The sequence below is a fragment of the Protopterus annectens genome, chromosome 2.part2 (assembly GCF_019279795.1).
Source record: "Protopterus annectens isolate FY-2018-M chromosome 2.part2, PAN1.0, whole genome shotgun sequence".
NCBI lineage: Eukaryota > Metazoa > Chordata > Ceratodontiformes > Protopteridae > Protopterus > Protopterus annectens.
In genome coordinates this window covers 870,432,100-870,453,383 of record NC_056730.1, presented here as the reverse complement: position 1 = coordinate 870,453,383, position 21,284 = coordinate 870,432,100, and the positions used below count along the sequence as shown (strand labels likewise).

Genomic DNA, 21,284 nt, shown 5'->3' with positions numbered 1-21,284 from the left:
AGATCCTGGACCCTTCAGAGACCTCAGCTTTGTACTGAAGAAGCTCACTCTCTCACCCTTTCAGCCAACAGCCTCTGCAGAAATCAAATTGTTTTCCTGGAAAATTGTAGTTAGTGGCCATCACCTCAGCTTGAAAAATAGCTGAACTACAGGCGTTGATGAGTAAAGATTTCACCAGGACAGCATCTTTTTGAGAAATAGCCCTACTTTTATGCCAAAGTGATTACTAAGCTCTTCCTAAATCAGACCATACATCTGCCTTATTTACAAACCCGTAAAGTGGGAGAAAGAACTTTGCACTCCCTGGATGTTCACTGGCAGTTTAGATATTACTTGGACAAGACAAAAAAATTTCAGTGTCAGATCAACTTTGTATGTCATTTGCACTGCATAACGCTGATTAAACCAGTTCGCAAACAGAACATCTCCAAGTGGATCTTTAGTTGCATCAGTTTTTATTACAGACTAAAGTAAAACTTATTCCACCAGAGCCACAGCTTCAACTGCCTTCATTAAATGAATGACCGCCAAAGAAATTCTGGAAGCAGGCACTTGTTCCTCAGTCCACACCTTTACAAAACACTACAACTTGTAATCTTTTTCCAGAGCCAGAATCTGGTTCGGCTGTGCAGTTTTGCATGATCTGTTCTCCACTTAGCTTCATCTCTCCAGCCACCATCCTCAGCTTTAGGAATCCTCCTAAGAAAATATTACTGCAGTAATGAAAAACAATGAGCACAGTACAGTTGTGCTGTATTGTGTTGCAACACATGAAAATTGTACTTTATTTCTTCTATTTTTTTTTTTGCCGGTTGCTTGCGTTCCGGTTAACTGAGAGTTTACTGTAACAGTATGTTTTAGGAGAAGTCATTGTAAAAGTAAAGCCAACCATCATCTCCCACAAGGGAATAGTACATTATTGTTGAAACTGTTACGCTTTTCAAGTGTTTCTAGGTTTATTGCTTGTTTGCAGTATAGTGTAATATGTTACGTGAAGTACCTCTGAAGGTTTTAGGGAGTTAAAGAACAGAATTGACTTCTGCGGAGTGCTGGCTGTTTATGCATCCCTCTACCAGTGATCTAAGTACCTCTGAAGAAATGAGATCAGCATTGGCCTTCACGGGAAATAGAGTAGTAGAAAAAAATCTAGGTAAATCAAAGGGAAACAGGCTGCATAAACCCAATTATTATGATGCACTGTTAAAATGATATTGCTGGACGATTTTATGTTATGGTAAGTACTTATCACAGTTATTATGTCACAGTAGTGCAAAATATTAGTAATAGTGTTCTATTTCAGTTGACATTCTTTATTTTATTTGAACTCTAGGTCTAAGAAACATTTTGTCAATTACAACTGCCAAAGTTCCTATTGTTAAGTTCATTCATAGCAGAAGTGGCCTCGAAGGGGATATCAGTTTATATAACACTTTGGTAAGGAAACATCAGTTTTCTTGTTTTACAGTTTTTTCTTTATTTCAGTTTTCAGTAATACATTATTACTAAAATGAATAAATCATTGCCTGTGTTTTATGTAAGAAAATGCCAGTTTTCTTTTGATGCAGTTTTTTTCTTTATTTCAGTTTCCAGTAACACATGATTACTGAAATAATTCATTGCCTGTGTTTTATTTTTTTAAGTAGCTTGTTTAACCTTATAGTCTTGATTTTCTAAAATATTTGATCATAGTAGCATGCAGAGTTGCCTAAGACCATCTTGCTCTGATAAGTCTTCGAAATTATTACTACCTTGCAACTGGAGATAACTTAAATATGTGAAGGGATTCAATTTAAACATTTTCAGTGGTACATCCAAGTGTTTCTCTACTGAATAATGATTTTGAGTATAGATGCAAAAACTTCAATATGTACAACTCACTTTTTGGTGCTTTGTCAGTGTAGAAAGCAGTTCATATGCAAAATGTATGTCTCACTGTACATGGAGAGAAAAGTTAATTATTGAATTGATTTATTTGTTCTCTTTGGTAATCTTTTTTTCCTTGAGAGGGAAGCTTAATTGTCATGTTACTGCGAAAAGTTCAGGATCTTTCATGCATTTTTCTAGATAATTTTTGTTTTACTAACAAAACGTTTTTTTTTTTCTGATTTCAGATGCTTTCTGTAATGGGTAGCATTTGATATTTTCTCTTTTGATACTCATAACTCTGCATATTTCTGTTTTTTTATTTAATTAATTTATTTATTGATTTAATTATTTTTGCTTAGATACATTACCCCTGTCAGTTGATGCATTGCAGATGGCTGACTCAGCCTCATGACATTAATTTCTCATTTTTACCAATCACATAGCTGGATCTCAAGCTTGAGGTTCATCATGGAAAAGTTAACATATTCGGTACCTAAAATGCTGTAACCTGTGGTCTGTATATCCTAAGTTAAGACCCATACCAGTGTTGTATTTGCTGTCTTGCGAGTAGAGCATAACTTAAAAGCATTGCTGTAAGTGCCAAAGGTTCAGTGTAGCCCACATGTAGGAAATAAAAGGAAAGGGTCAAGTCCTACTTTAATTCTGTTTTTGGCAAATCTAGAGCATACGCAGTGCAGCAGTCAACAGAAAGCTTTTTTTCTCTCACAGCCATGGATTTATGCATGAATGACATGAGAAAGTAAGGAAGTCCAGTGATGCATGTTGTTAACTTTCTGTTTTTACTAACTCCACTTCTGAGGTAGCCTTGGGTTCCTGTGAGCTGTAAGCTTGCTAATATACTTAAAAAGAAAATACATATAGAAAAAAAAAACATGTAAACAGGAAGAAGTTAAACTATAATTGCTCTAGTAAGCATAACTCCTTGACAGCAAGCATTCTGGGGATTAAAACGTATACATTCTTTCAAATTATGACATAAATATGTTTGCATAAGCTGGGCCAAAAAGTCTCCCACTGATTCCCAATTTTTGTATAAACCATTTATTATCCTAAGTAAATATACTGTGTGCAAGTACAAAATATGTATAGGGTCCCTCATCTAAATAATGTGCTACTGCTGTTAAGTCTGTTGTATGGGGAATTAAGGTATACGGATTTATTAGATCCAAGCTGACCCAAAATATTCACTTTTCCATTTAACATTTCTAAATCTTTCCACTAATCCACCCTTATTATTTACAAACATGGGAGGTTTTCTAACAAACCCTTTTAATAATAAACCAACATTCTGCTGAAAGCCATCTATTCCCGAAATAATTGTAACAGGAGGGTTAAGTAATGACTTGTGGATCGTAGAAATGACATAAAACGTTGAATATTTTTGGTATTTATCTAGAGCAGAAGCTGCCATTAAAAAGGGGATAATTAATACAGCGTATAAAGTATTGCATGTTAACTATATTAATTAGTCAGAAGAGGTCTGAAAAGATTGGGAAGAGAGATTAGGTAAGCAGTTCACAAAGAAAGAATGGACAAATGTATGTATGGCTCACAAATATGTAACAAATTCTAGAAAATGTAGAATTTTTCCCCGGAAGTTTTTGCATAGATACTTTTATACCTCAAGCAGACTCCAAAAAATTTTTCCTCAGGTAGATGGCAAATGGTGGAAGTGTAATGGGGAAGAAGGAGGTACATGGGAGCATATGCTCAGAGTATAATGACCTGCCAGACTTAAAAGAATTCCCTATGGATTACTCTTCTCAGGCATACCGGGTGAGCAATTGAATGCAACTAAAGAAATAATTTTTTGAACTGAGATACAGGATCTGAATTGCCTAGACATAGTAAAACCTTGTTAAGTTTAATTCTGGTGGCTGCCAAAAAGCAGTTACTAGAAAATGGAAATCAAAATGTAAACCAACTGTACCTAAAGTAGTGCATATTGTAACAGAGATAAAAGAACTGGAAGCAGGATCTTTAGAAAAGGGTAGGAATAAATTTCACAAGAAAAAATGGAAATTGTAGGAACAATATATGCAGAAAATGTTTTGGAGTAGGAATGAGGTTTAAGAATTTATGTAATGTTCTTTTGATTGTGTGATAAATAATATATGTGATGTGTAATGTTTGTAAATGTGAACTTATTAATGTGGCTTGATTACTTTTATATAAACGTAAGTTTGCTTACGTTATAAGTGATAATTCAGTAATGTGTTAAAAAAATAACTCCCACTCTAATATCACCCACCCCATCCAACCACTACTTTTCTTTCCACTCCACTAACTACCTTGATTATAGCAAGCTCAGATGCTCATAAGCCTAGTACTTATTATACAGCAGGAACTTCTTATTGTAACATTTGTTAATGTTTGTTATGTACTTCACAGATAAAGATTCTAGTTGTCTACTGATGTACTATGTTCTTCATCTGTAAATATGTTGTAAGTAATTGCTATGTATATTTTTAATCGCTATGTAATCCAATGTAACTACTGTCTGTTTACTTTAACTGTGGAGCTTTTCTCCCTGGGCCTCCCCTGAAAATGGACCCACGTCCAGTCGGACAATCCCGGTCAACAAATATAAATAAATAAATACTATTATTTGTCTCATCAGTCCAGTCACTGACATACGTGACAGCAGTTCTCCAAGCTGTGCCAATTGCGTAAGTGCAGGCATCATCAAGTCTTTGTTTACTAGCAGTAACGGTAAGTAAATTTTCCAACTTCTGTCATAAAGAACATATCAGTAGCATTATCAGATGTTACCTTTGAATATACACAGCATTTACCACACTGTACAAGATACTTTCACTTTAGCAAATCATTAATGGCTTACTAATTTAAGGAATCCATTTTTAGTTGCAAACAAGTAAAAAATTCTAAAAGAAATTATAGAATGACTGGCCATTAATATTCAAAAACGAGCATGCTGATTGACCAGCCCAACCAGCGTGCCTGTAGTAAATCCGAGAATATACTAATAGAAAAAAAGGTCCGGTCACCCAGACATTTTCCCATTAGTATACTTCTTAATTTTTTTTTTACTTTTCTTTTTTTCTTGCCCCACAAAAAGAAAATAGAAGACCTGAAATGAACAAGAGAGATGGCACAGACAAAAATAACAGGATAATCAGGTACATTCTGCAAAATTAAAAAAAAAAAACTGATTATCTTTCTGTTTTGTCTGTCTCGGCTCTCCCGAATGTAAAGCCTCCCGATTTCTTTCTTTTTTTTTTTTTTATTTTCAACTAAAAAAAAAAAAATCAACAAAGATCTTCCTTTTTCCATTGCTACCTCTACACAGCAGTGATGTACTGCATAAGCGTGGGAACATAAGTCCCTTACGCGTGTGCAGTACATCAGAAATGCCCCAGAATACCGGAAAACTGCAGAAGGGCAGCATGGAGGCATTTTACAATAACATTTTTTTTCTTTAATAATGTCATTTTATAATAGCAATAACCCACGGCTGGGTGTGGACAATGCTGGATTTGCCTACAGTTGGCTTTGTTCGCCCTCATGACCAAACCACACCACACCAACCATGGGTAAATCCAATATTACCCACACCTAGTCATGGTTTATTGCTTAAATCAGTGGTTCCCAAAATTTTTTGTCCCAGGGCACCCGAAAATTTTTTTAGACCAGCCGCAGCACCCAATATTTTTTTTTTGTCAGACAACACTATATCAGAACATTTGCAAACTCTTTGGAATAAATATTTTATAATAATGGGACTATATACAAACACTGTAAACACAATAAAATGCAATACAACTTTGGAGTAACATTACTCAATACAAGTATTTAAAATCAGATACCAATTAATGAGATTGATGACTGTATACTACGTGATAAATTCTCAAGTTTGGCTGGAATTTTCGACAAGCATATTCTCAAATCATTTTCTACATCTTGAAGTCTCTCTCTGTGCTTATTTTTTATGGAAGTCATTGTGGAGAATGCTTTTTCACACAGGTAAGTGGTACAGAAAGGCAACAGTACTTCAATGGCTTTTGCTCCAATTTCAGGATGTTCCTCTTCAACTTCAAGCCAAAACTGTGCCAAATTAACTGAGTTAAATTGAGCTGCAACAATCTGTCTGTTTCAACATCTATTAACTGTTCCTTCTCAGTTAGAGAAAGACCAACCAAATTGTTGTGCTGATGAAAAGGGTTCCTAACCCAATCTTGAGCAGATGTATCAAGAGATGGGAAGTAGTGCTGAAGCTGCTGTTTTAGTAAAGCTAAGTGTTCAAGAATCAGGTTGTGTAATACAAGTCCTCCAAGATCAGCTCGTGCTGCATTTGGAAACATGTGAATTGAAGTTGCTGTTTCTACTTCCCGTTGCCACAAATCAATTTTGCGTTTAAATGCTTCCAGTTTGTCGGTGACAGAAAGACTGTTAGCATCAACACCTTGCATACCTAAATTCAGGATTTCAAATATGTCAGCAAGGTATGAAACTTTACTGGTTCAAGAGGAATCAGACAGTAACGTTGTAAATTCATTGTGTGGTTGATTTTGAAGAAAAAATGGTTTCAAGGTGAAGTTCACAAACACGTGCGAGAACTTTGCCCCTGGACAGTCATCTGATATCATTATGTAGCAAAACAGTGATATAATCAGAACTCATATCATTACATAGTTCAGAAAACAGTCAGCTTTTGGCTGGATGCGACTTGATGTAATTAACAATTCACACCACTTCACGTAAGATGGTATGTAGATCAGATGGCAGTGTTTTACTTACAAGGGCTTCTCTGTGAATGAAACAGTGTGTTGTTGGTTATGCTTGGATTAGTTGCTTTTGCCAAACTCAGGAATCCACGGACACATCCTGTCATAGCAGGTGCTCCATCTGTGCAAATTGAGGTGCACCATTGCCATAACAATCCATGTTGCTCAAAAAATGTGCATACACACTTAAATATGTCTTCTCCACGTGTCTGAATTAGCTCTCTGCAAAACAGGAATTGTTCAATAAGTGACTGTTGATTTGGATATCTTACAAATGCCATTAATTGTGCTTTACCACTGATGTCTGTAGATTCATCGAGTTTGAGAGAGAATCTCTTGTAGATTTTGAGCTGGTTGCAAACACTGTCATTGATATCATCGGACATCATTTCAATTCTTCATGCAACAGTATTGTTGGATGATGGTATTTTTGCAATAACTTTCTCTGTCTCATCACGTAACATTGCTTTCACCATCAGCCGACATGCTGGCATTGTCAAATTCTCCGCAACAATATGTGGCTTCATGTTTTTTGCCACTAATTCTGCCACTTGAAAGCTGGCAAGTTGTACTTTGTCATAAACTGTAACTGCTTTTGTAAAAAACTGAACCTGTTTCAGTTGAGATTGTGGCAAGCATTTAAAATAAAGTTGGGATTTTAAATGGCGCTGCAACTTACTGGGAACCACGGCTTCATTTGATAGAAGTTTGTTGCATATAATGCAATGTGGTTGTTGCATGCCCTGTTTCTCAACAAATGTAAAACTATAACTGATGTAATTCTCCAAATAAAGCCTTGTTTTCTTAACAGCAAAAGCCTTGGCTTTTGGCTGGTCAGCAATTGTACAACTTTTGCTGGTACTCTCATTACAATCACTATCATCTTCAGAAGTGCAGTCGATTTGACGCTTTGAGGTAGAGGCCATTGTTAAAAAAAAAAAAAAAAAAAAAAAAAAAACAGTACTTCAGCTCAATCTGAAATTTAATGTTAACTTTTATATAATGCACAGTTCAACTTTTAATTATAAAATCTATGACAGCTTCACCTCTCGTACAACAAAGATGTTGAGGTAATCACACACAGTGTTGCCAGATTTCTAACACAGATCACGCAATTGTTGGATTTATGAAGGGTGGTGGAAATCATTAAATAAGTAAAAATCCAAACAATTTACTTTTCAGCCTTTCCTAACTGAATACAAGGCGACAATTCCAGTGTACAAGCAAATAAAAATTTTTGATGGTACTTTTTTTACACCTTTTTTGGTAAATCCTTGTGGCACACTTGGAGCCTCTCCATGGCACCCAGTTTGGGAACCACTGGCTTAAATAGTATTCAGTCAGCCACCACAGAATTCAGAGAGATTTAAAGTCAATGTTTATGAGAAAAATTACGCAAACAATAGAAAACTGAATGTTAAATTAAGTGAAATAAAGTTGTCACTCTGACCTACTACACCAGTTGTGCCAGTCACACACAAGCTGGATTTCCTTTCCATTGCACTAACTTCTGTCCACATTCACTTGCAGTCTCACCTCATTATAACAGTAAAGATCAAAAAATCACAAACCAACACAAGATTATTTCAGATAAGCTCTGGATAGTTCTTTCTGCTGTCTGTGAATTTATAGGTTAGAGGTACAACAACAAAATGTAAATCAAAGTATGTCTTCCTGTCCACATGCTATACCTTTCTTTCTGCAAACTGTGAAAAGTAGGGGTAACAGTAAACTGTAACTCAAATAAATCTTCTCTTGCCAGTCAATTGCACAGCCTGTCACAAACTGACACAGATAAACTCTTGTTTGTGGCTTCTGGATTTTGGAAATTGTATTCAACATTTGTATAAAGCAGAGGAATGTGGAAACCAAGAAAAGACAGAAATTGAATATTTGTGGAAGACTTAATTATTCCAAAGTTAGAGGAAGGTGAGGCTGAATACTTAATAGCTATGATAGGAAGGGATGAGATAAAAATAATCAGTCAACAGGTAAGTCTCCAGGAACAAGCAGTTTTCCAGTGGAAGTTTAGAAGTTAAGAAGGAAGAAAGTGATAAAAGATCCCGAAGGCTTTAACAGTATTTTGAATGGGGAAGGAGCCCCAGCATCTTAGAAAAAAGCTGTGGTGGCTGCATTACCCAAAGATGGTAAAGATCCTAAGCTTCACATAGACCCATTTCAAGTATTAAACCATGATTATAAAGTGTTAATCTCTGTACTAAGAGAATGACAAAGGTGTTGCCAAAATGCATGGATATGAATCCTTGTGGTTTTGTGGAGAAGAGACAAACATTTTGCACAGTCAGTAGAACAGTGGTGATCTGAGGAAAGCAGAATATAAGAAAATACCATTATTGTTGGTGGGTCTTGATACAGAGAAAACATTTGCTAGCGTCAGCTGAGATTTTATGAGTAGGACAATGGGAAGCATTTGCATTCCCTAATAGTATAATAGGATTAGTTAAGAAGATATATAAAGGGTTGGAGGCAAGAATTATTGTGGGAGGCTTTCTCTGTGACAAGCTGTGCTTGAACAGAGGTAATCGAGCAGGGGTGTCCTATTTCCTTTTATATTTATTTGAGCTTTTGGCAAAGAAAATAAGAACCTCACAAATTCAACGAAATAACTGGTATGATTTTCAAAAAAGTTAGCTTTATTTGTAGATGATATTTTCTCCTTGATAAATACAGAAAAGGCCTTTTCAGTGTTGAGGAATATTTTGAGACAATTTCAAATCTCTTCAGAATATAAAATTAATGAAGATAAAACCATCTTTATTGGTAAACCATGTACCCTCAAATGAGTTGGTTCAGTGATACCCACATTTATGGAGATATAAGATGAGCTGTTTAGCTCTGTGGATTAAAAATGATTCTTTTATGGCAGCTTAAGGATATGTGGAAGGAGAATAAAACAATAATTCAAAAACATAGAAACTAGAAGATCTTTGTTATGGATGTGACTAATAATATACAAGCAGTGAAAATAAATTTATTGACCAGAGGAGAAGTTTTGGGCAATAATTAGAGAGTTGAAGGAATTTGTTTGGCAGTGAAAGAGGGTAAGAGCTTATTGGATAAGTTAATCTTCCACATAGAACAAAGTGGTTTAGGATTACATGATTTGAATGGATATTTTAGAGCTACACAATTAAGGCTGATGCACATGTTGCAAGCAGAAGGTTATAAATCAAAGTGGGAAGGAAGGATGATGAAATGGGGTAGGTTTGAGAGGTAAGGAGATACTAGGATTTTGGATGCAAATCTTCAAAGAGAACAGCAGCAGCCATACAGAATATTGTAGCCATAAAGCTGCAGAGAGTATTCCGAGAATTAATTCAACACAGGAATGGAGAAAGGAGATTTTGCCAGTAGGGATGGCTGCAGTTAGGGCAATAAAAAATTGGCAAGAGGGGGCTGGAATTTCCTGGAGAAAGATGACAAAGTAATCAAAGGATTGGGAACAAGTAACTAGAGAGGAAAAGATAGAGTGGATGAGGCCAAGAAGAAGTTTGGACTGTAGGTTACAGACTGCCTTCCCTACCATAGACTAATATCAGAGTATAGGCAAAGAGAAAAGGACAGGTGAGTGCTAAGTGAAATACCATCTCAGGTAGACCTTTTATCGAGTCTAGGACAGAAGCTGCTGTTAAAACAGGGATAATTAGTAGGACATATAAAATATTGCATGATAGCTATTGCAGTCAATCAGGGGAGGTTAGAAAAGATTAGGAAGAGAGACTGGAAAGGCAGTCTACAAAGGAACAATGGGAGGTCATCTATATGGTTCCGAAGCATGTGACAAAGTCCAGAAGCTTTAGGATTTTTGCTTGGAAGTGTTTGCATAGGTACTTTTTATACCCCAAGCAGACTTCATATCATTTTTCCGCAAGTGCATAGCAAAAGCTGGAGGTGTGATGGAAAGAAAGAGACAACTGGGAAATGTGTTTTTTGTGAGTGTAACAAGTTGGCTGAGTTTTAAAGCTCCTTACAAAATACTGGGGAGAAAATGGCTGCAATTGAGAAAATTATTTTTTTTGTGTGTTGAATGCACAGGATCTGAATTACTTATACATAGTAAGGCCTCACTAAGTTTAATGCTATTGACTGCCAAAACAATTAGTAGTAAATGAAAATCAAAATCTAAACCAGCTGTAATTGAGGTACTAAATATTAATATTATAAAGGAGATAAAAGAACTAAAAGTGGGATTTTAGAAAATGGAAGGAGCTAATTATATAGAAATAAATGGAATTTATGGGAACAGTATATGCAGAATAATGTTCAGGAAGGGGTTTAAATGAAGGCAGGAAATGAGCAATTCATGGAATGCAGTGAATAATTGTTAGTATCCTTGACTTTATCACTTCCATGTTTGCAGGCTTTGTAAGATCTCCACAAACTATGAGAAGTCCTCCCTGGTCCTGACTCTAAGGATCACCTTCATTGCAGCATAAGTAGACACTGCTCATTGTTAGTCATTCCTACCCATTTAAAGAGCTGAAGAAGTTGTAGCTTTTGCATTGTGGGTTGGGGGTCAAAGATGAAGAAAAAGACACAAGACCTCCAGCGTCTTCTAGCTATTAAGGCGCCAATGATTTTCATGATTCTTTTTGTATTCCTGAGGATGTGAATAGGGCATTTGATCATGAGTTGTCAGTGACTTTAAAGCCGTTATACATTTATCAACATTTGTGTGATGCTGCACACTTGTCACTGGGTCTAAAGTGGTGAATGATTCCAACCAACTTTGACATATCTTGCAGCAGAACCAGTTCATACCCTTCAGTAAATGCATAGTGGTATAAAAAAGAAGTTATGTGCTCACTGTAATGTTCCATCTGTGTTGTCCATTTTCATTCTTACTCAGCTCTTGCGTTCAGATCTGACTCGGCCACTTCTACTAGCTCTTGGATCACTGAAAGCTTTGGCTCATGAAAGCTCTCAAACTCCTCCTTTTCCAATAATGCCTAAGTCCCTGATATACCTCAGATCTTGTTTGCTGCACTTTATATCCGTAGAGCATTGCAAAGGAATAAAAATATTAAGATAACCAGCAAAGACTGAGACTCAAAGAAAGGAACAAGGTTCCTTCAGCATCTTCGATCCTTCCAAAAGAGTGACGAGGAGAGATTTGGTGGGAGGGTAGTTGAGGAAGAATAAAAATGAACAACATGGATGGAACGTTATAGTGAGTACATAACTTCTTTGTCTGATGTCAATTTTCATTTGTTCCTCAGCTGTTGGGACAGAGTGCCCAGCTACCTCAACCCCGGGGGGACACTAAGGAAGGATATTCTTGAGTACCGTTAAACCAAAAGATGCTCTGCCCTTAGAGACCAGATCTAATTTGTAATGAGCAATAAAAGTATGAAGATTGTCCAAGTTGTGCCTGCACAAGTATCATCTAGAGAAGCTCTAGACAAAAAAGCTGAAGTAGTAGCCATAAATCTTGTGGAATGTGCTGTTGGTAGTTTGGGTAAGGATATGTCCAGTTTATTATAAACAAAGGTAATGCAGTCAGTCAACCATTTAGCTAATGTTACTTTAGAGATTGACTTGCTCAATTTTGAATCCAAAAAGATACAAACAGTTCTGTTTTTATCTTTCGTTCTGCATAAGTAAAAACATAGTCTGTGAACGTCCAATAGGTGTAACATGTTTTCTTCTTTATTTAAAAAAATTGGAAAGAAGACTGGTAAGTTTACAGTTTGAGTCATATTAGATTCTGACACCACCTTAGGAAGAAAGGAAGGGTTGATTCTTAAGGATACTCAGTTTTATGAAAAATCAAGTAAGGGGGCTTAGAAGACAAGGCCTGCAATTCAGATCCCTTCTGGTATAGGTAATTGCTACTGAAAATATAGTTTTCCAGGTTAAATATTTTAATTCCATCTTAACTGAAGGTTCAGATGGAGACTGGGTTAGAGCTTGCAACACTACATTTAAATCCCAAGGGAGAGTAGGATCTTTAATAGGAGATCTTAGGAGAAGTGTTCCTCTTAGAAAGGCATTACAAAGTTTGGAAGGTGGTACAGATGCATTATCTATTTCATCAGGTAAATTGGAGATGGCAGCTAATTGCACTATAACAGTAGAAGAGCAAGCTTTTTCATTGAAGATTGATGCTATAAATTCCAGAACTTTAGAGATAGGAGGAGAAAAAGGATCTAATTGATTCTGTTGTGCTCAAGATACAAAGTTTTCTGGTGGAAGCTTTGTGAAATGATAAAAGAATATGATGGAAGAGGAGAGCTTGGGCTATCTAGCAGTCAACAGAAGTGGAAAAAACATAGGCCCAGAATGTCTGGATGAATTGAATCTGTCAAGTGAGACAGAAGTCTGAAGTTGGATCCAGGATCCAAGGGGATGAAGAAGATGAGGCCAAAGAGAAGGAAATCAAATCTGACAAGGCAAATAAGGGGCAATGAGAATTACTGTGATCTTCAATCGAGATACTTTCTGAAGAAATTTGGGGATGAGGGATATCTGGGAATAGGCTTAAAGGAGACAAGTGGACCAGTCATGAAGTAGAGCATCTCTCAGTGACATCCCCAGTGGGGGAATGAGGGCAAAGAACCTGCCGCACTTGTTGAGAGGGGATGCAAAAAGGTCACAGCCCAGTTAACCCCATCAATGGAAAATCCTCTCCACCACCTTCATGTTGAGAGACCACTTGTAAGGCATTAGAATAGACCTGCTTAACTTGTCTGCAATCACATTGGGCTTCCCCTGAGTGTTCGTTGCTATCAGAAATCAACTGTATAAGATAGCTTCTTGACACAGGTTTCCCGTTGTTTACATATACTGTCTGTTTGAATCGCAATAGTTCCGGTGAGGAGAGTGTCGTGGAAGGCCAGCAAGGCTTAGAGGATGACTGTCATTTCCAGGACATTCATAGTGTGTGCTGGCCTCTTTTGGGGACTATATGCCTTGGAATGTCCTTCCAAGGACGTGGCCCCCACACCCACAATCTGGGAGGCACCTGTGGTCACTGTGGCCTTGGGTTGGGGAAGAACGAAGGGATGACCTTGCACTTGACTTGATTGTATCTACCATAGGAGATAATCTTTATCTGACTGGACAGAGGCCGGTAAAGAATGGACTATTGAGTAGCTTATGTCATTTGGAGTATTCTCATTTGGTACCTTGATAACGATACTAGGATGATTGCTGCTGACATGCACCCTAAAGCTTGAAGGATTAATCAAGCTGAGAGAGAAAAGTTTTGGATGATATTCTTGACCTGGATCTGAATAGTCTGCACTCTTGCCAAAGGAAGAGATGCTGTTTGTGTGATCATGTTGAAAGCAGCACGATGAATTCTAATGTCGATTTCTTGTAATTGATCAAAATACCCAGATGAGAGCATATTTGGAGTATGTAATCTCTGGCTTGTATCAGTTGATGTCTGGTTGAGTGGTGATGAGCCAGTCATCTAGGTATGGAAACACTCTGAATCCTTGCAGCCTCAACTGAGCTGTCATTACTGCCATACACCTGGTGAACGCTATGGGGGCTGTGGAGACACCAAAGAGCAGAGCTCTGAATTGGTAATGACTGGCTCCCAGTCAGAAGCATGGATATCTCCTGGAGCATCTGTTTATTTTGATATGATAGTACACATCCTGAAGATCTGTTGAGCACATCTAATCATCCTGATGCAGAAAAGGCAGAATTGACTGAACTGTGAGCATCTGGAACTTTGTATATTGAACCGACTGATTTAGATTGCTGAGATCCAAAATTGGTCTCCAGTCCCCTGTTTTCTTTGGCACTAAAAAGACTCTTGAGTAAGTTCTGGACTCTGTCTGGTCTGGAAGGGTACTGCTTGAATGACTCTCTTTTCTAGCAGCGTGTGTATTTCTAGTGCTGCTGCCTTCCTCTGACTGGATGGAATTTTAGGGATTTTCTTTGAAACCAGAAGAGGTGGATGGGAAAAAGGTATGCTATAACTGTTGGATGTTATCCTGTGCACCCATGAATCTTTTGTATTTTTTAACCAGGCTTGCTGGTGCAGGGATAAATGACCCCCAACCACCTCCAGAGAAGGACAGTCAGGCCTCTTTCAGGAGCTCTGGTAGGATCTGTCAGAGAAAGAATCTCTCGATCCTCTGTTCTGTTCTATGGACCTCCTCTGCCCTGAGTGTGGCATCTTCCATCAGAGTTCCCCCCTCTGCCTCTGGGAAACTATCTCCAGATGGACCTTGGAAGGGACCATGGGATTTCTTGATCCAGGTCTTCCAACCTCCTCATTGATTCTAGAAAAGGTTTGTTGAGAGGTCGAAAAAAATACACACACACAAATCAGGATTTACCTTCCTGCTCACACCTGGAGAGTTTGTCTTTCACTTTGGGGCCAAATAGGGAACTTCCATCAAAGGGAACATTGATGAAAGAAGCTCTGAAAAGTTCTGCAGAGTCACACAAACACATCCAGGGGTGTCCCCTGATGTAAATACCTGAACTCGTGAGGTACCTTCCTGTTGTATGAGAGGTAAGCCTCATGGATGAATTGGAGGTAGACTGAAGGCTAGCCAACTGTGAGGCAACAGTGTTCTCTTCCTCAGAGGGTATAGTCCCAGAGAGGGATTTGGTAAGTTCTTTAATCAAATCCCTCTGGAGTCTTGTGAAATGTGCCTGATAGTTTAGTGATCGAAGGGCAAAGGTCGCTGAAGCATAAACACACTTCCCAAATCTGTCAAATGCCCTAGACTGTCAGGAGGGTAGACAGAGAAACTGTGTCCTGCTAGTTCTTTCTTGGTGGCTGCTGCTATGACCATGGCATCAACTGGTACTCCTTTGTTCCAGTGGATTATGTCTGTAGGTGGTACCAGAATCTTGTCTGGTCTCTTCTATTGGTTCAACAGTATCAGTCTTCTTCCATGCCTACTGAGAGACCAAATCAATGAGCTCATCAGCAGGTGGAATCATCCAGGAGGTAGAAGGGCCAGAATGAAAAACCTCCAGCAATACTGACTCCTCTTGGGAAGAGTTGTCGGGAGACCAACCTCCCCTTTGCTTTGAGTTCCAGAATGTCTCCAAATGAGACGTCATTGTGTGGTGATCGTGGAGACCCCCCCTTCCTCATCAAAGTTGGTATCTTCAGTGACTGACTCTTGAGGAGGGTCTAGGTGCCTCCTTTTGCATTTTCATTTCCTAGGACCTTCTTCAGAGAAGTGTCATAAGAAATTAATATACCCCGATGAGTATCCTGGTGGATAACTTGGGCTGGCTGCCCCTGTGATAAGGATGTTTGAGGCTCAAGACACAGAAACACATAGGCTAGGGTGATTGCAGCTGAACAAGGTGTAGAAGTTTGAGCTCTAGGGAATAGAGAAAGCCCTCTCCACTACCTTGAATGTTGAATGCCTAGGAGAGAAGGAAACAGACAGCTGTGAAAGAACATACGTATGGGCCATATGTTTCCTCCACCCCAAAGGCAGAGCACTCAGAAGGAGTTGTAGTCGTGCTGTCTTAACGGTGAGGCTCTCAGTGGAAGAGATGGCTCCGACAGCTTCGGAGTCGACTCCAACACCTCAGATCCGGTGCTGACACTTACTGCTCTGATAGTCATCTGGAGCCAGTCTACTCAGAGATGCCACCGGAGTCAAAGATACCAGTATCTTTGAATCCAGTGTGAACGACTCCAGAACCTTTGGGCCAGATTATACAAATGGTGGTGTCTCAGAGAATGCTTCAAGAATGGGAATGGCAGCCTAGAGGTGATAGGATCCGGACCCAAGAGTGAAGATCGGATCTGAGGTGACTTTTTTTTTTTTTTTTTTTTTTTTTTTTAAATCTTTGCATCTGAAGATTTAAACATTTTGCTGGAGGTTTCAAACTCTGAGCTGATGAAGCCAATGGCTCCAGAGAGCATTTTCTAGAGTCTTTCTTTTCAGACATCTTGGGGGGGTGAGCCCCAGAAGATTAAGATTTTACATGGCAGTAAGCCTCTGAGAATCAGCTTATTTTTGTGGTCTATGATGGCCCTAGGGTTAAAACCCTTACAAATGTCACAATTTGCATCAAGTCATGATGGGCCTTGGCAGTAGATGCATTCAGAATGCATTTCTGATAGTGGAATTTTGTAGCCAAAGGCTGAAGTTTTTTTGAAACCTGAGGGCTTCTCTGACGTTTTAATTAAAGGGAGAAGTATACAGAAACTACACTAGATCAATAGCCAAAAGCCCAAGAAGTCATAAGGATAAAGATAAACATTTTTTAAAATCTAAATAATTATAAATATAGAAATATACCAACTATGATAAAGCTAGAAGTACCCAAAGAGACAGAAAGAACTACCAACAATGGTAAATTAAATAAGAGTACACAAGTGCTTCAAAGGGAGAAGGGAGGAAACACTAGCAAATTAGGTGAAATAAAGATACAGATAAAAAAATATAGATGTGGGTATAAGATAGAAAGTATAAGATATTTAAAATTATTAAAATCACTGTAATCCCCAAAAAATTATCGACTTAAGCAGAAACAGCAACCACATCTGTATTCTAAGGCAGCAAATGATATGTGAGGTATGATGTTCATCGTGTTACACTGCTGCAGCCATCACACTTGGGTTTTCCTCCCATCAGGCGGTCCCGCAGTCGGCCAGAGTTCCAAAGTCTTGGTCCGGCGTCAGTTGCTGTTGCTTCTTCCCTGACATCAGTGCGCCAGGGGTATATAAGATGCATCTGATGCCATTTTCTTCAGTCTTTCTTGCCGCGCGGTGCCTAAAGCAAAAGCAGTTTGCAAGTGCTGGTCGACCGACTCCTGAGATTTTCAAAGTCGAATTTCAGATCCGAAGTCTTCAATAAAGCTAAGTACCCCGTTGGGGAAACTTTTTTCTTGCCTCAGACCTATGTTAGAAAAAGTTAATAATTGTATTTCTTGTGGGAAGCAAATATCTCATAAGGACTTCCACTCTTACTGTATTCCATGCCTAGGCCCTGATCACGACGTTACTAGTTGTCGGTTTTGTGCCAGATTTAACAAACACACTATAAAACGATATTTTGATTTTGCTTTGCACTACTTTGGCCGAAGGTTCAATTATACAATGCCGTCAGAACAACCGACGACCGCGATTCATAAAAAATGCAAGGACAAGGATAAAGACAAGCATCCGAGGTCCAAAACCGACGACGAAGCCTCTTCTAGGCCAGTCTCCGGTTCGCCGGTTCTCAGTGAGGCGCTTTCGCAGCCCCTGACACCCGCTACCTCAGAGCCACAGGCCGCCTCCGACTCCCTCATGGAGACAACTAGGCCTCTGGAAACTCAAGGTATTGGGCCTACGGAAACTAATCCCTCAGATGGGTCTGGAGCCACTGAGCAGGCAACGGCTTCTGAGGGTGTTTTCAGACCTTCACAACTTACCATTAAAGCAACAGCCAAGACAAAAAAACCATTAAAGACAAAGAAGCAAGTACAGCATTCTCCTGGACAGTCCTCCATGCCTAAGAAACAGATGCACAAAATAGCCGAAGACCTCATTACTCTACTCAGGGGTTCCCATCCCCCTCCTGAGAAAAGGCCAAGGCAGGATACAGACTATGATTTCTCTGATCAGGTTTCCATTTCCTCTGATTCCTCTTCAGACCAGGGATACTTTCCACCCCCCTATGAGGACTCTGATGCTGAAGAATATATCCCTTCAGCCTCTTCTCCTGAGGATTACTCTTTTGGGGAAACTTTACATACCATGAGGGAGCATTTCCATTGGGAAAGTCAGGATTATTCAGAATCCACGAAAAGACTCAGGAACTTCCTTTTATTGCCTCAGCACAGGCCCCTTTTATTGCCTCAGCACAGGCCCCTTTTATTGCCTCAGCACAGGCCCCTAGCTATACCGCCTGTGTTAGATATTGTGGATGATGTGTTCTCTGAATCCAGCTTATCTCCTGATTCTTTGCCTCCTGCACCAGCCAAACCAGAGAGGTACTATAGAGTCTCTGACTCTCACAAGTTTCTTTATAAAAACCTTCTGCTGACCCAGAAACCATTTCCCAGGGTCCCAAAGGGGTTAAGGCTTCCATTGCAAAAAATCCAGTCCCCTCTAACGGAGATTCTAGAGCATTGGATAGATGGGGGAAGAAAGTTTACACTTCTGCAACTTTAGCAGTAAGGGCTTTAAATTGCCAGTTTCACATGCTTAAGTACCAACAATATTTAATGGCTCAGTTAAAACAGAAAATGCCTACAAGCTCAGAAGCTCCTGACTATAAAGAAATGCAGGATTTATTGCATGCAGTTGAACAGGTGGGAAAACATACTCTGCAATGTGGTTTTGATTCTTTGGAGGCCTCTTGTAGAGCCGCAGTTACAGGTTCTGTGATTCGAAGACATGCTTGGTTAAAAGAACAGAGTTTACCTGACCATGTTAAGGCAAAATTATTGGATGCTCCTTTACAGCATGATACCTTGTTTGGTGTTAAGGCAGAAGAGGCGTTAAAGAAAATGGAGGATAAAGCTAAATCTATGCAAACAGTCAAAGATTTCTTACAGGTACAGCCACCTCGATTTAGCAGAAATTGGCCTGCAAAGAATTGGTCCTTTCAAGTGTCAGACAGGCCACAGAGAGGCAGATACAGACGCCCAAGAGGCAGATCTCAACCCCAAGGCTCTTACAGACAATGACAGTGGGGTACCTCAACCCCAAAAGGAGGTGAGGACAAGTCTCAACCTTACAGGAAACAGTCCCAATGGCTCCCCCCTTCGTATGCCAAGCACTTCCCTTTTGGCAGCCCTCTTAGGGGGGAAACTTGCACTTTTTTCTCAAAATTGGCAAACAATCACCCAAGACAAATGGGTTCTGAATATTGTGTCTCAAGGTTACAGGTTCCACTTTCACACTTTACCAAGGCTAAAAGGAATGCCAAACCTGCCACAAAATTAATGGGCAGAGGTTCAAAAACAAATTTCAGCCCTCATGGACATGAGAGCTATTCAAAAAGTACCACAGCAGGAACAAAGACAAGGATTTTACTCAGGACTCTTCCTGGTCCCCAGAAAGAACAAGGCCTGGAGACCCATACTAGACCTCTCAACTCTAAATACTTACCTGGATGTTCCGAAATTCAAAATGTTGACACTACAGCAACTTCTTCCCATGCTGGGCAAGAAGGCTTGGCTTGTTACTTTGGACATCAAAGAGGCATACCTGCATGTCCCTATCAGACAAGATTGCAGAAGATACCTCAGATTCAAAGCTGGTACAATGCACTACCAATTCTCTGCACTGCCCTTTGGATTATCTACTGCGTCCAGGGTCTTTACAAAGTGCCTGGCACCAGTAATTGCATTTTGCAGACAAAAAGAAATTCAAATATATCCATACCTGGACGACTGCTTCATTCAAGCAGAGAGAAAGGGCATTCTCCTAAAGCATCTGGCATTTTTAAAAAGGTTGCTAATTTCTCTAGGGTACACAGTAAACGAAAAGAAGTTAAAACTAGTGCCCTCACAACAGATAATATTCCTGGGTGCCAGCTTAAATACAATGGCCCAGCTGGCTTATCTCATGCCAGACAAACAAGGACAACTGACTCAATATTTTCAATTGCTGGCAAAAAAGTCCCATTTCCCTGCAAGAAAAATTCTGCAGGCCCTGGGATTCATGGCATCCTGCATACTACTAATTCCATATGCCAGACTCCATATGAGGAAATTACAATGGTACCTAAAAAGTGTTTGGACTCAACACTCTCACAGTTTAGAAACAGTAATACCAATAATTCCCTGCCTACAACAGGAGTTTCGATGGTGGGCACAGGCATGTCACCTCAACAAGGGTCAGCCTTTCACTCTACCCACAGCCAGGCAGACTCTAACAACAGATGCATTGGATTATGCCTGGAGAGCACACGTGGCAGGAAAATGTATTCAGGGCAAGTGGACCACAGACCAAGTGCATCTTCACATCAATCAAAAAGAGATGTTGGCTGTTCAAAATGTCCTAACAGCTTTCAAGGACCTTCTGCATCCAGGACAATTATTGTTAAAGACAGACAACACCACAGTAATGTGGTACATAAACAAGCAAGGGGGGGGGGGGGCACTCATTCTTATCCCCTATGCAGGCAAGCCATGACCTTGTGGAACACAGCTCTAACTTATCAAGTTCATCTGCAAGCACAATTCCTGCCAGGAAAGAAAAATACTCTGGCAGACGACCTAAGCAGAATTATCATGGACCCTCATGAATGGAAATTGAATCCACAAATCTTCAGCATGGTAATGCAAAAATTAGGGTGCCCAGACATAGATCTTTTTGCCTCCCCACCGAATTGCCAACTACAAAAATTCTGCACAAGGACTTACCACTCACAAGCATGGAAAGTGGATGCTCTTTCGTTCAGCTGGAAAAGCGTAAAAGTTTATGCCTTCCCACCATTGCCTCTCCTTTCAAAGGTACTCCTACAAGCCAGACAAGAAAAACCACAGATGATCCTGATTGCTCCAGACTGGCCATGCCAGCACTAGTACCCAATCTTAAAGAACTTAGCTCAAGGCCCACCATGGATTTTACCTCAAATTTCACACCTTCTGACTCAACAAAACAATCAGATCCTGCATGGTCAGCTCAAAACCCTAAACCTGGCTGCATGGCAGATTCATTAGTCAAACAGGCAACACCTCTCTCTCTCTCTCTAA

At 39.4% G+C, this 21,284-nt stretch overlaps 1 protein-coding gene across 2 annotated transcripts in view; it reads left to right on the top strand.

Moving 5' to 3' along the window:
* Positions 1–21,284, top strand: part of TUT7 (terminal uridylyl transferase 7) — a 3,176,298-nt gene that overhangs the window by 2,483,699 nt on the left and 671,315 nt on the right. For both annotated transcript variants that reach the window (XM_044064191.1, XM_044064190.1), the window contains exon 18: positions 1,331–1,434. In XM_044064191.1, coding sequence (XP_043920126.1) covers positions 1,331–1,434 — 104 coding nt within the window. The remainder of the gene's footprint in view (positions 1–1,330; positions 1,435–21,284) is intronic.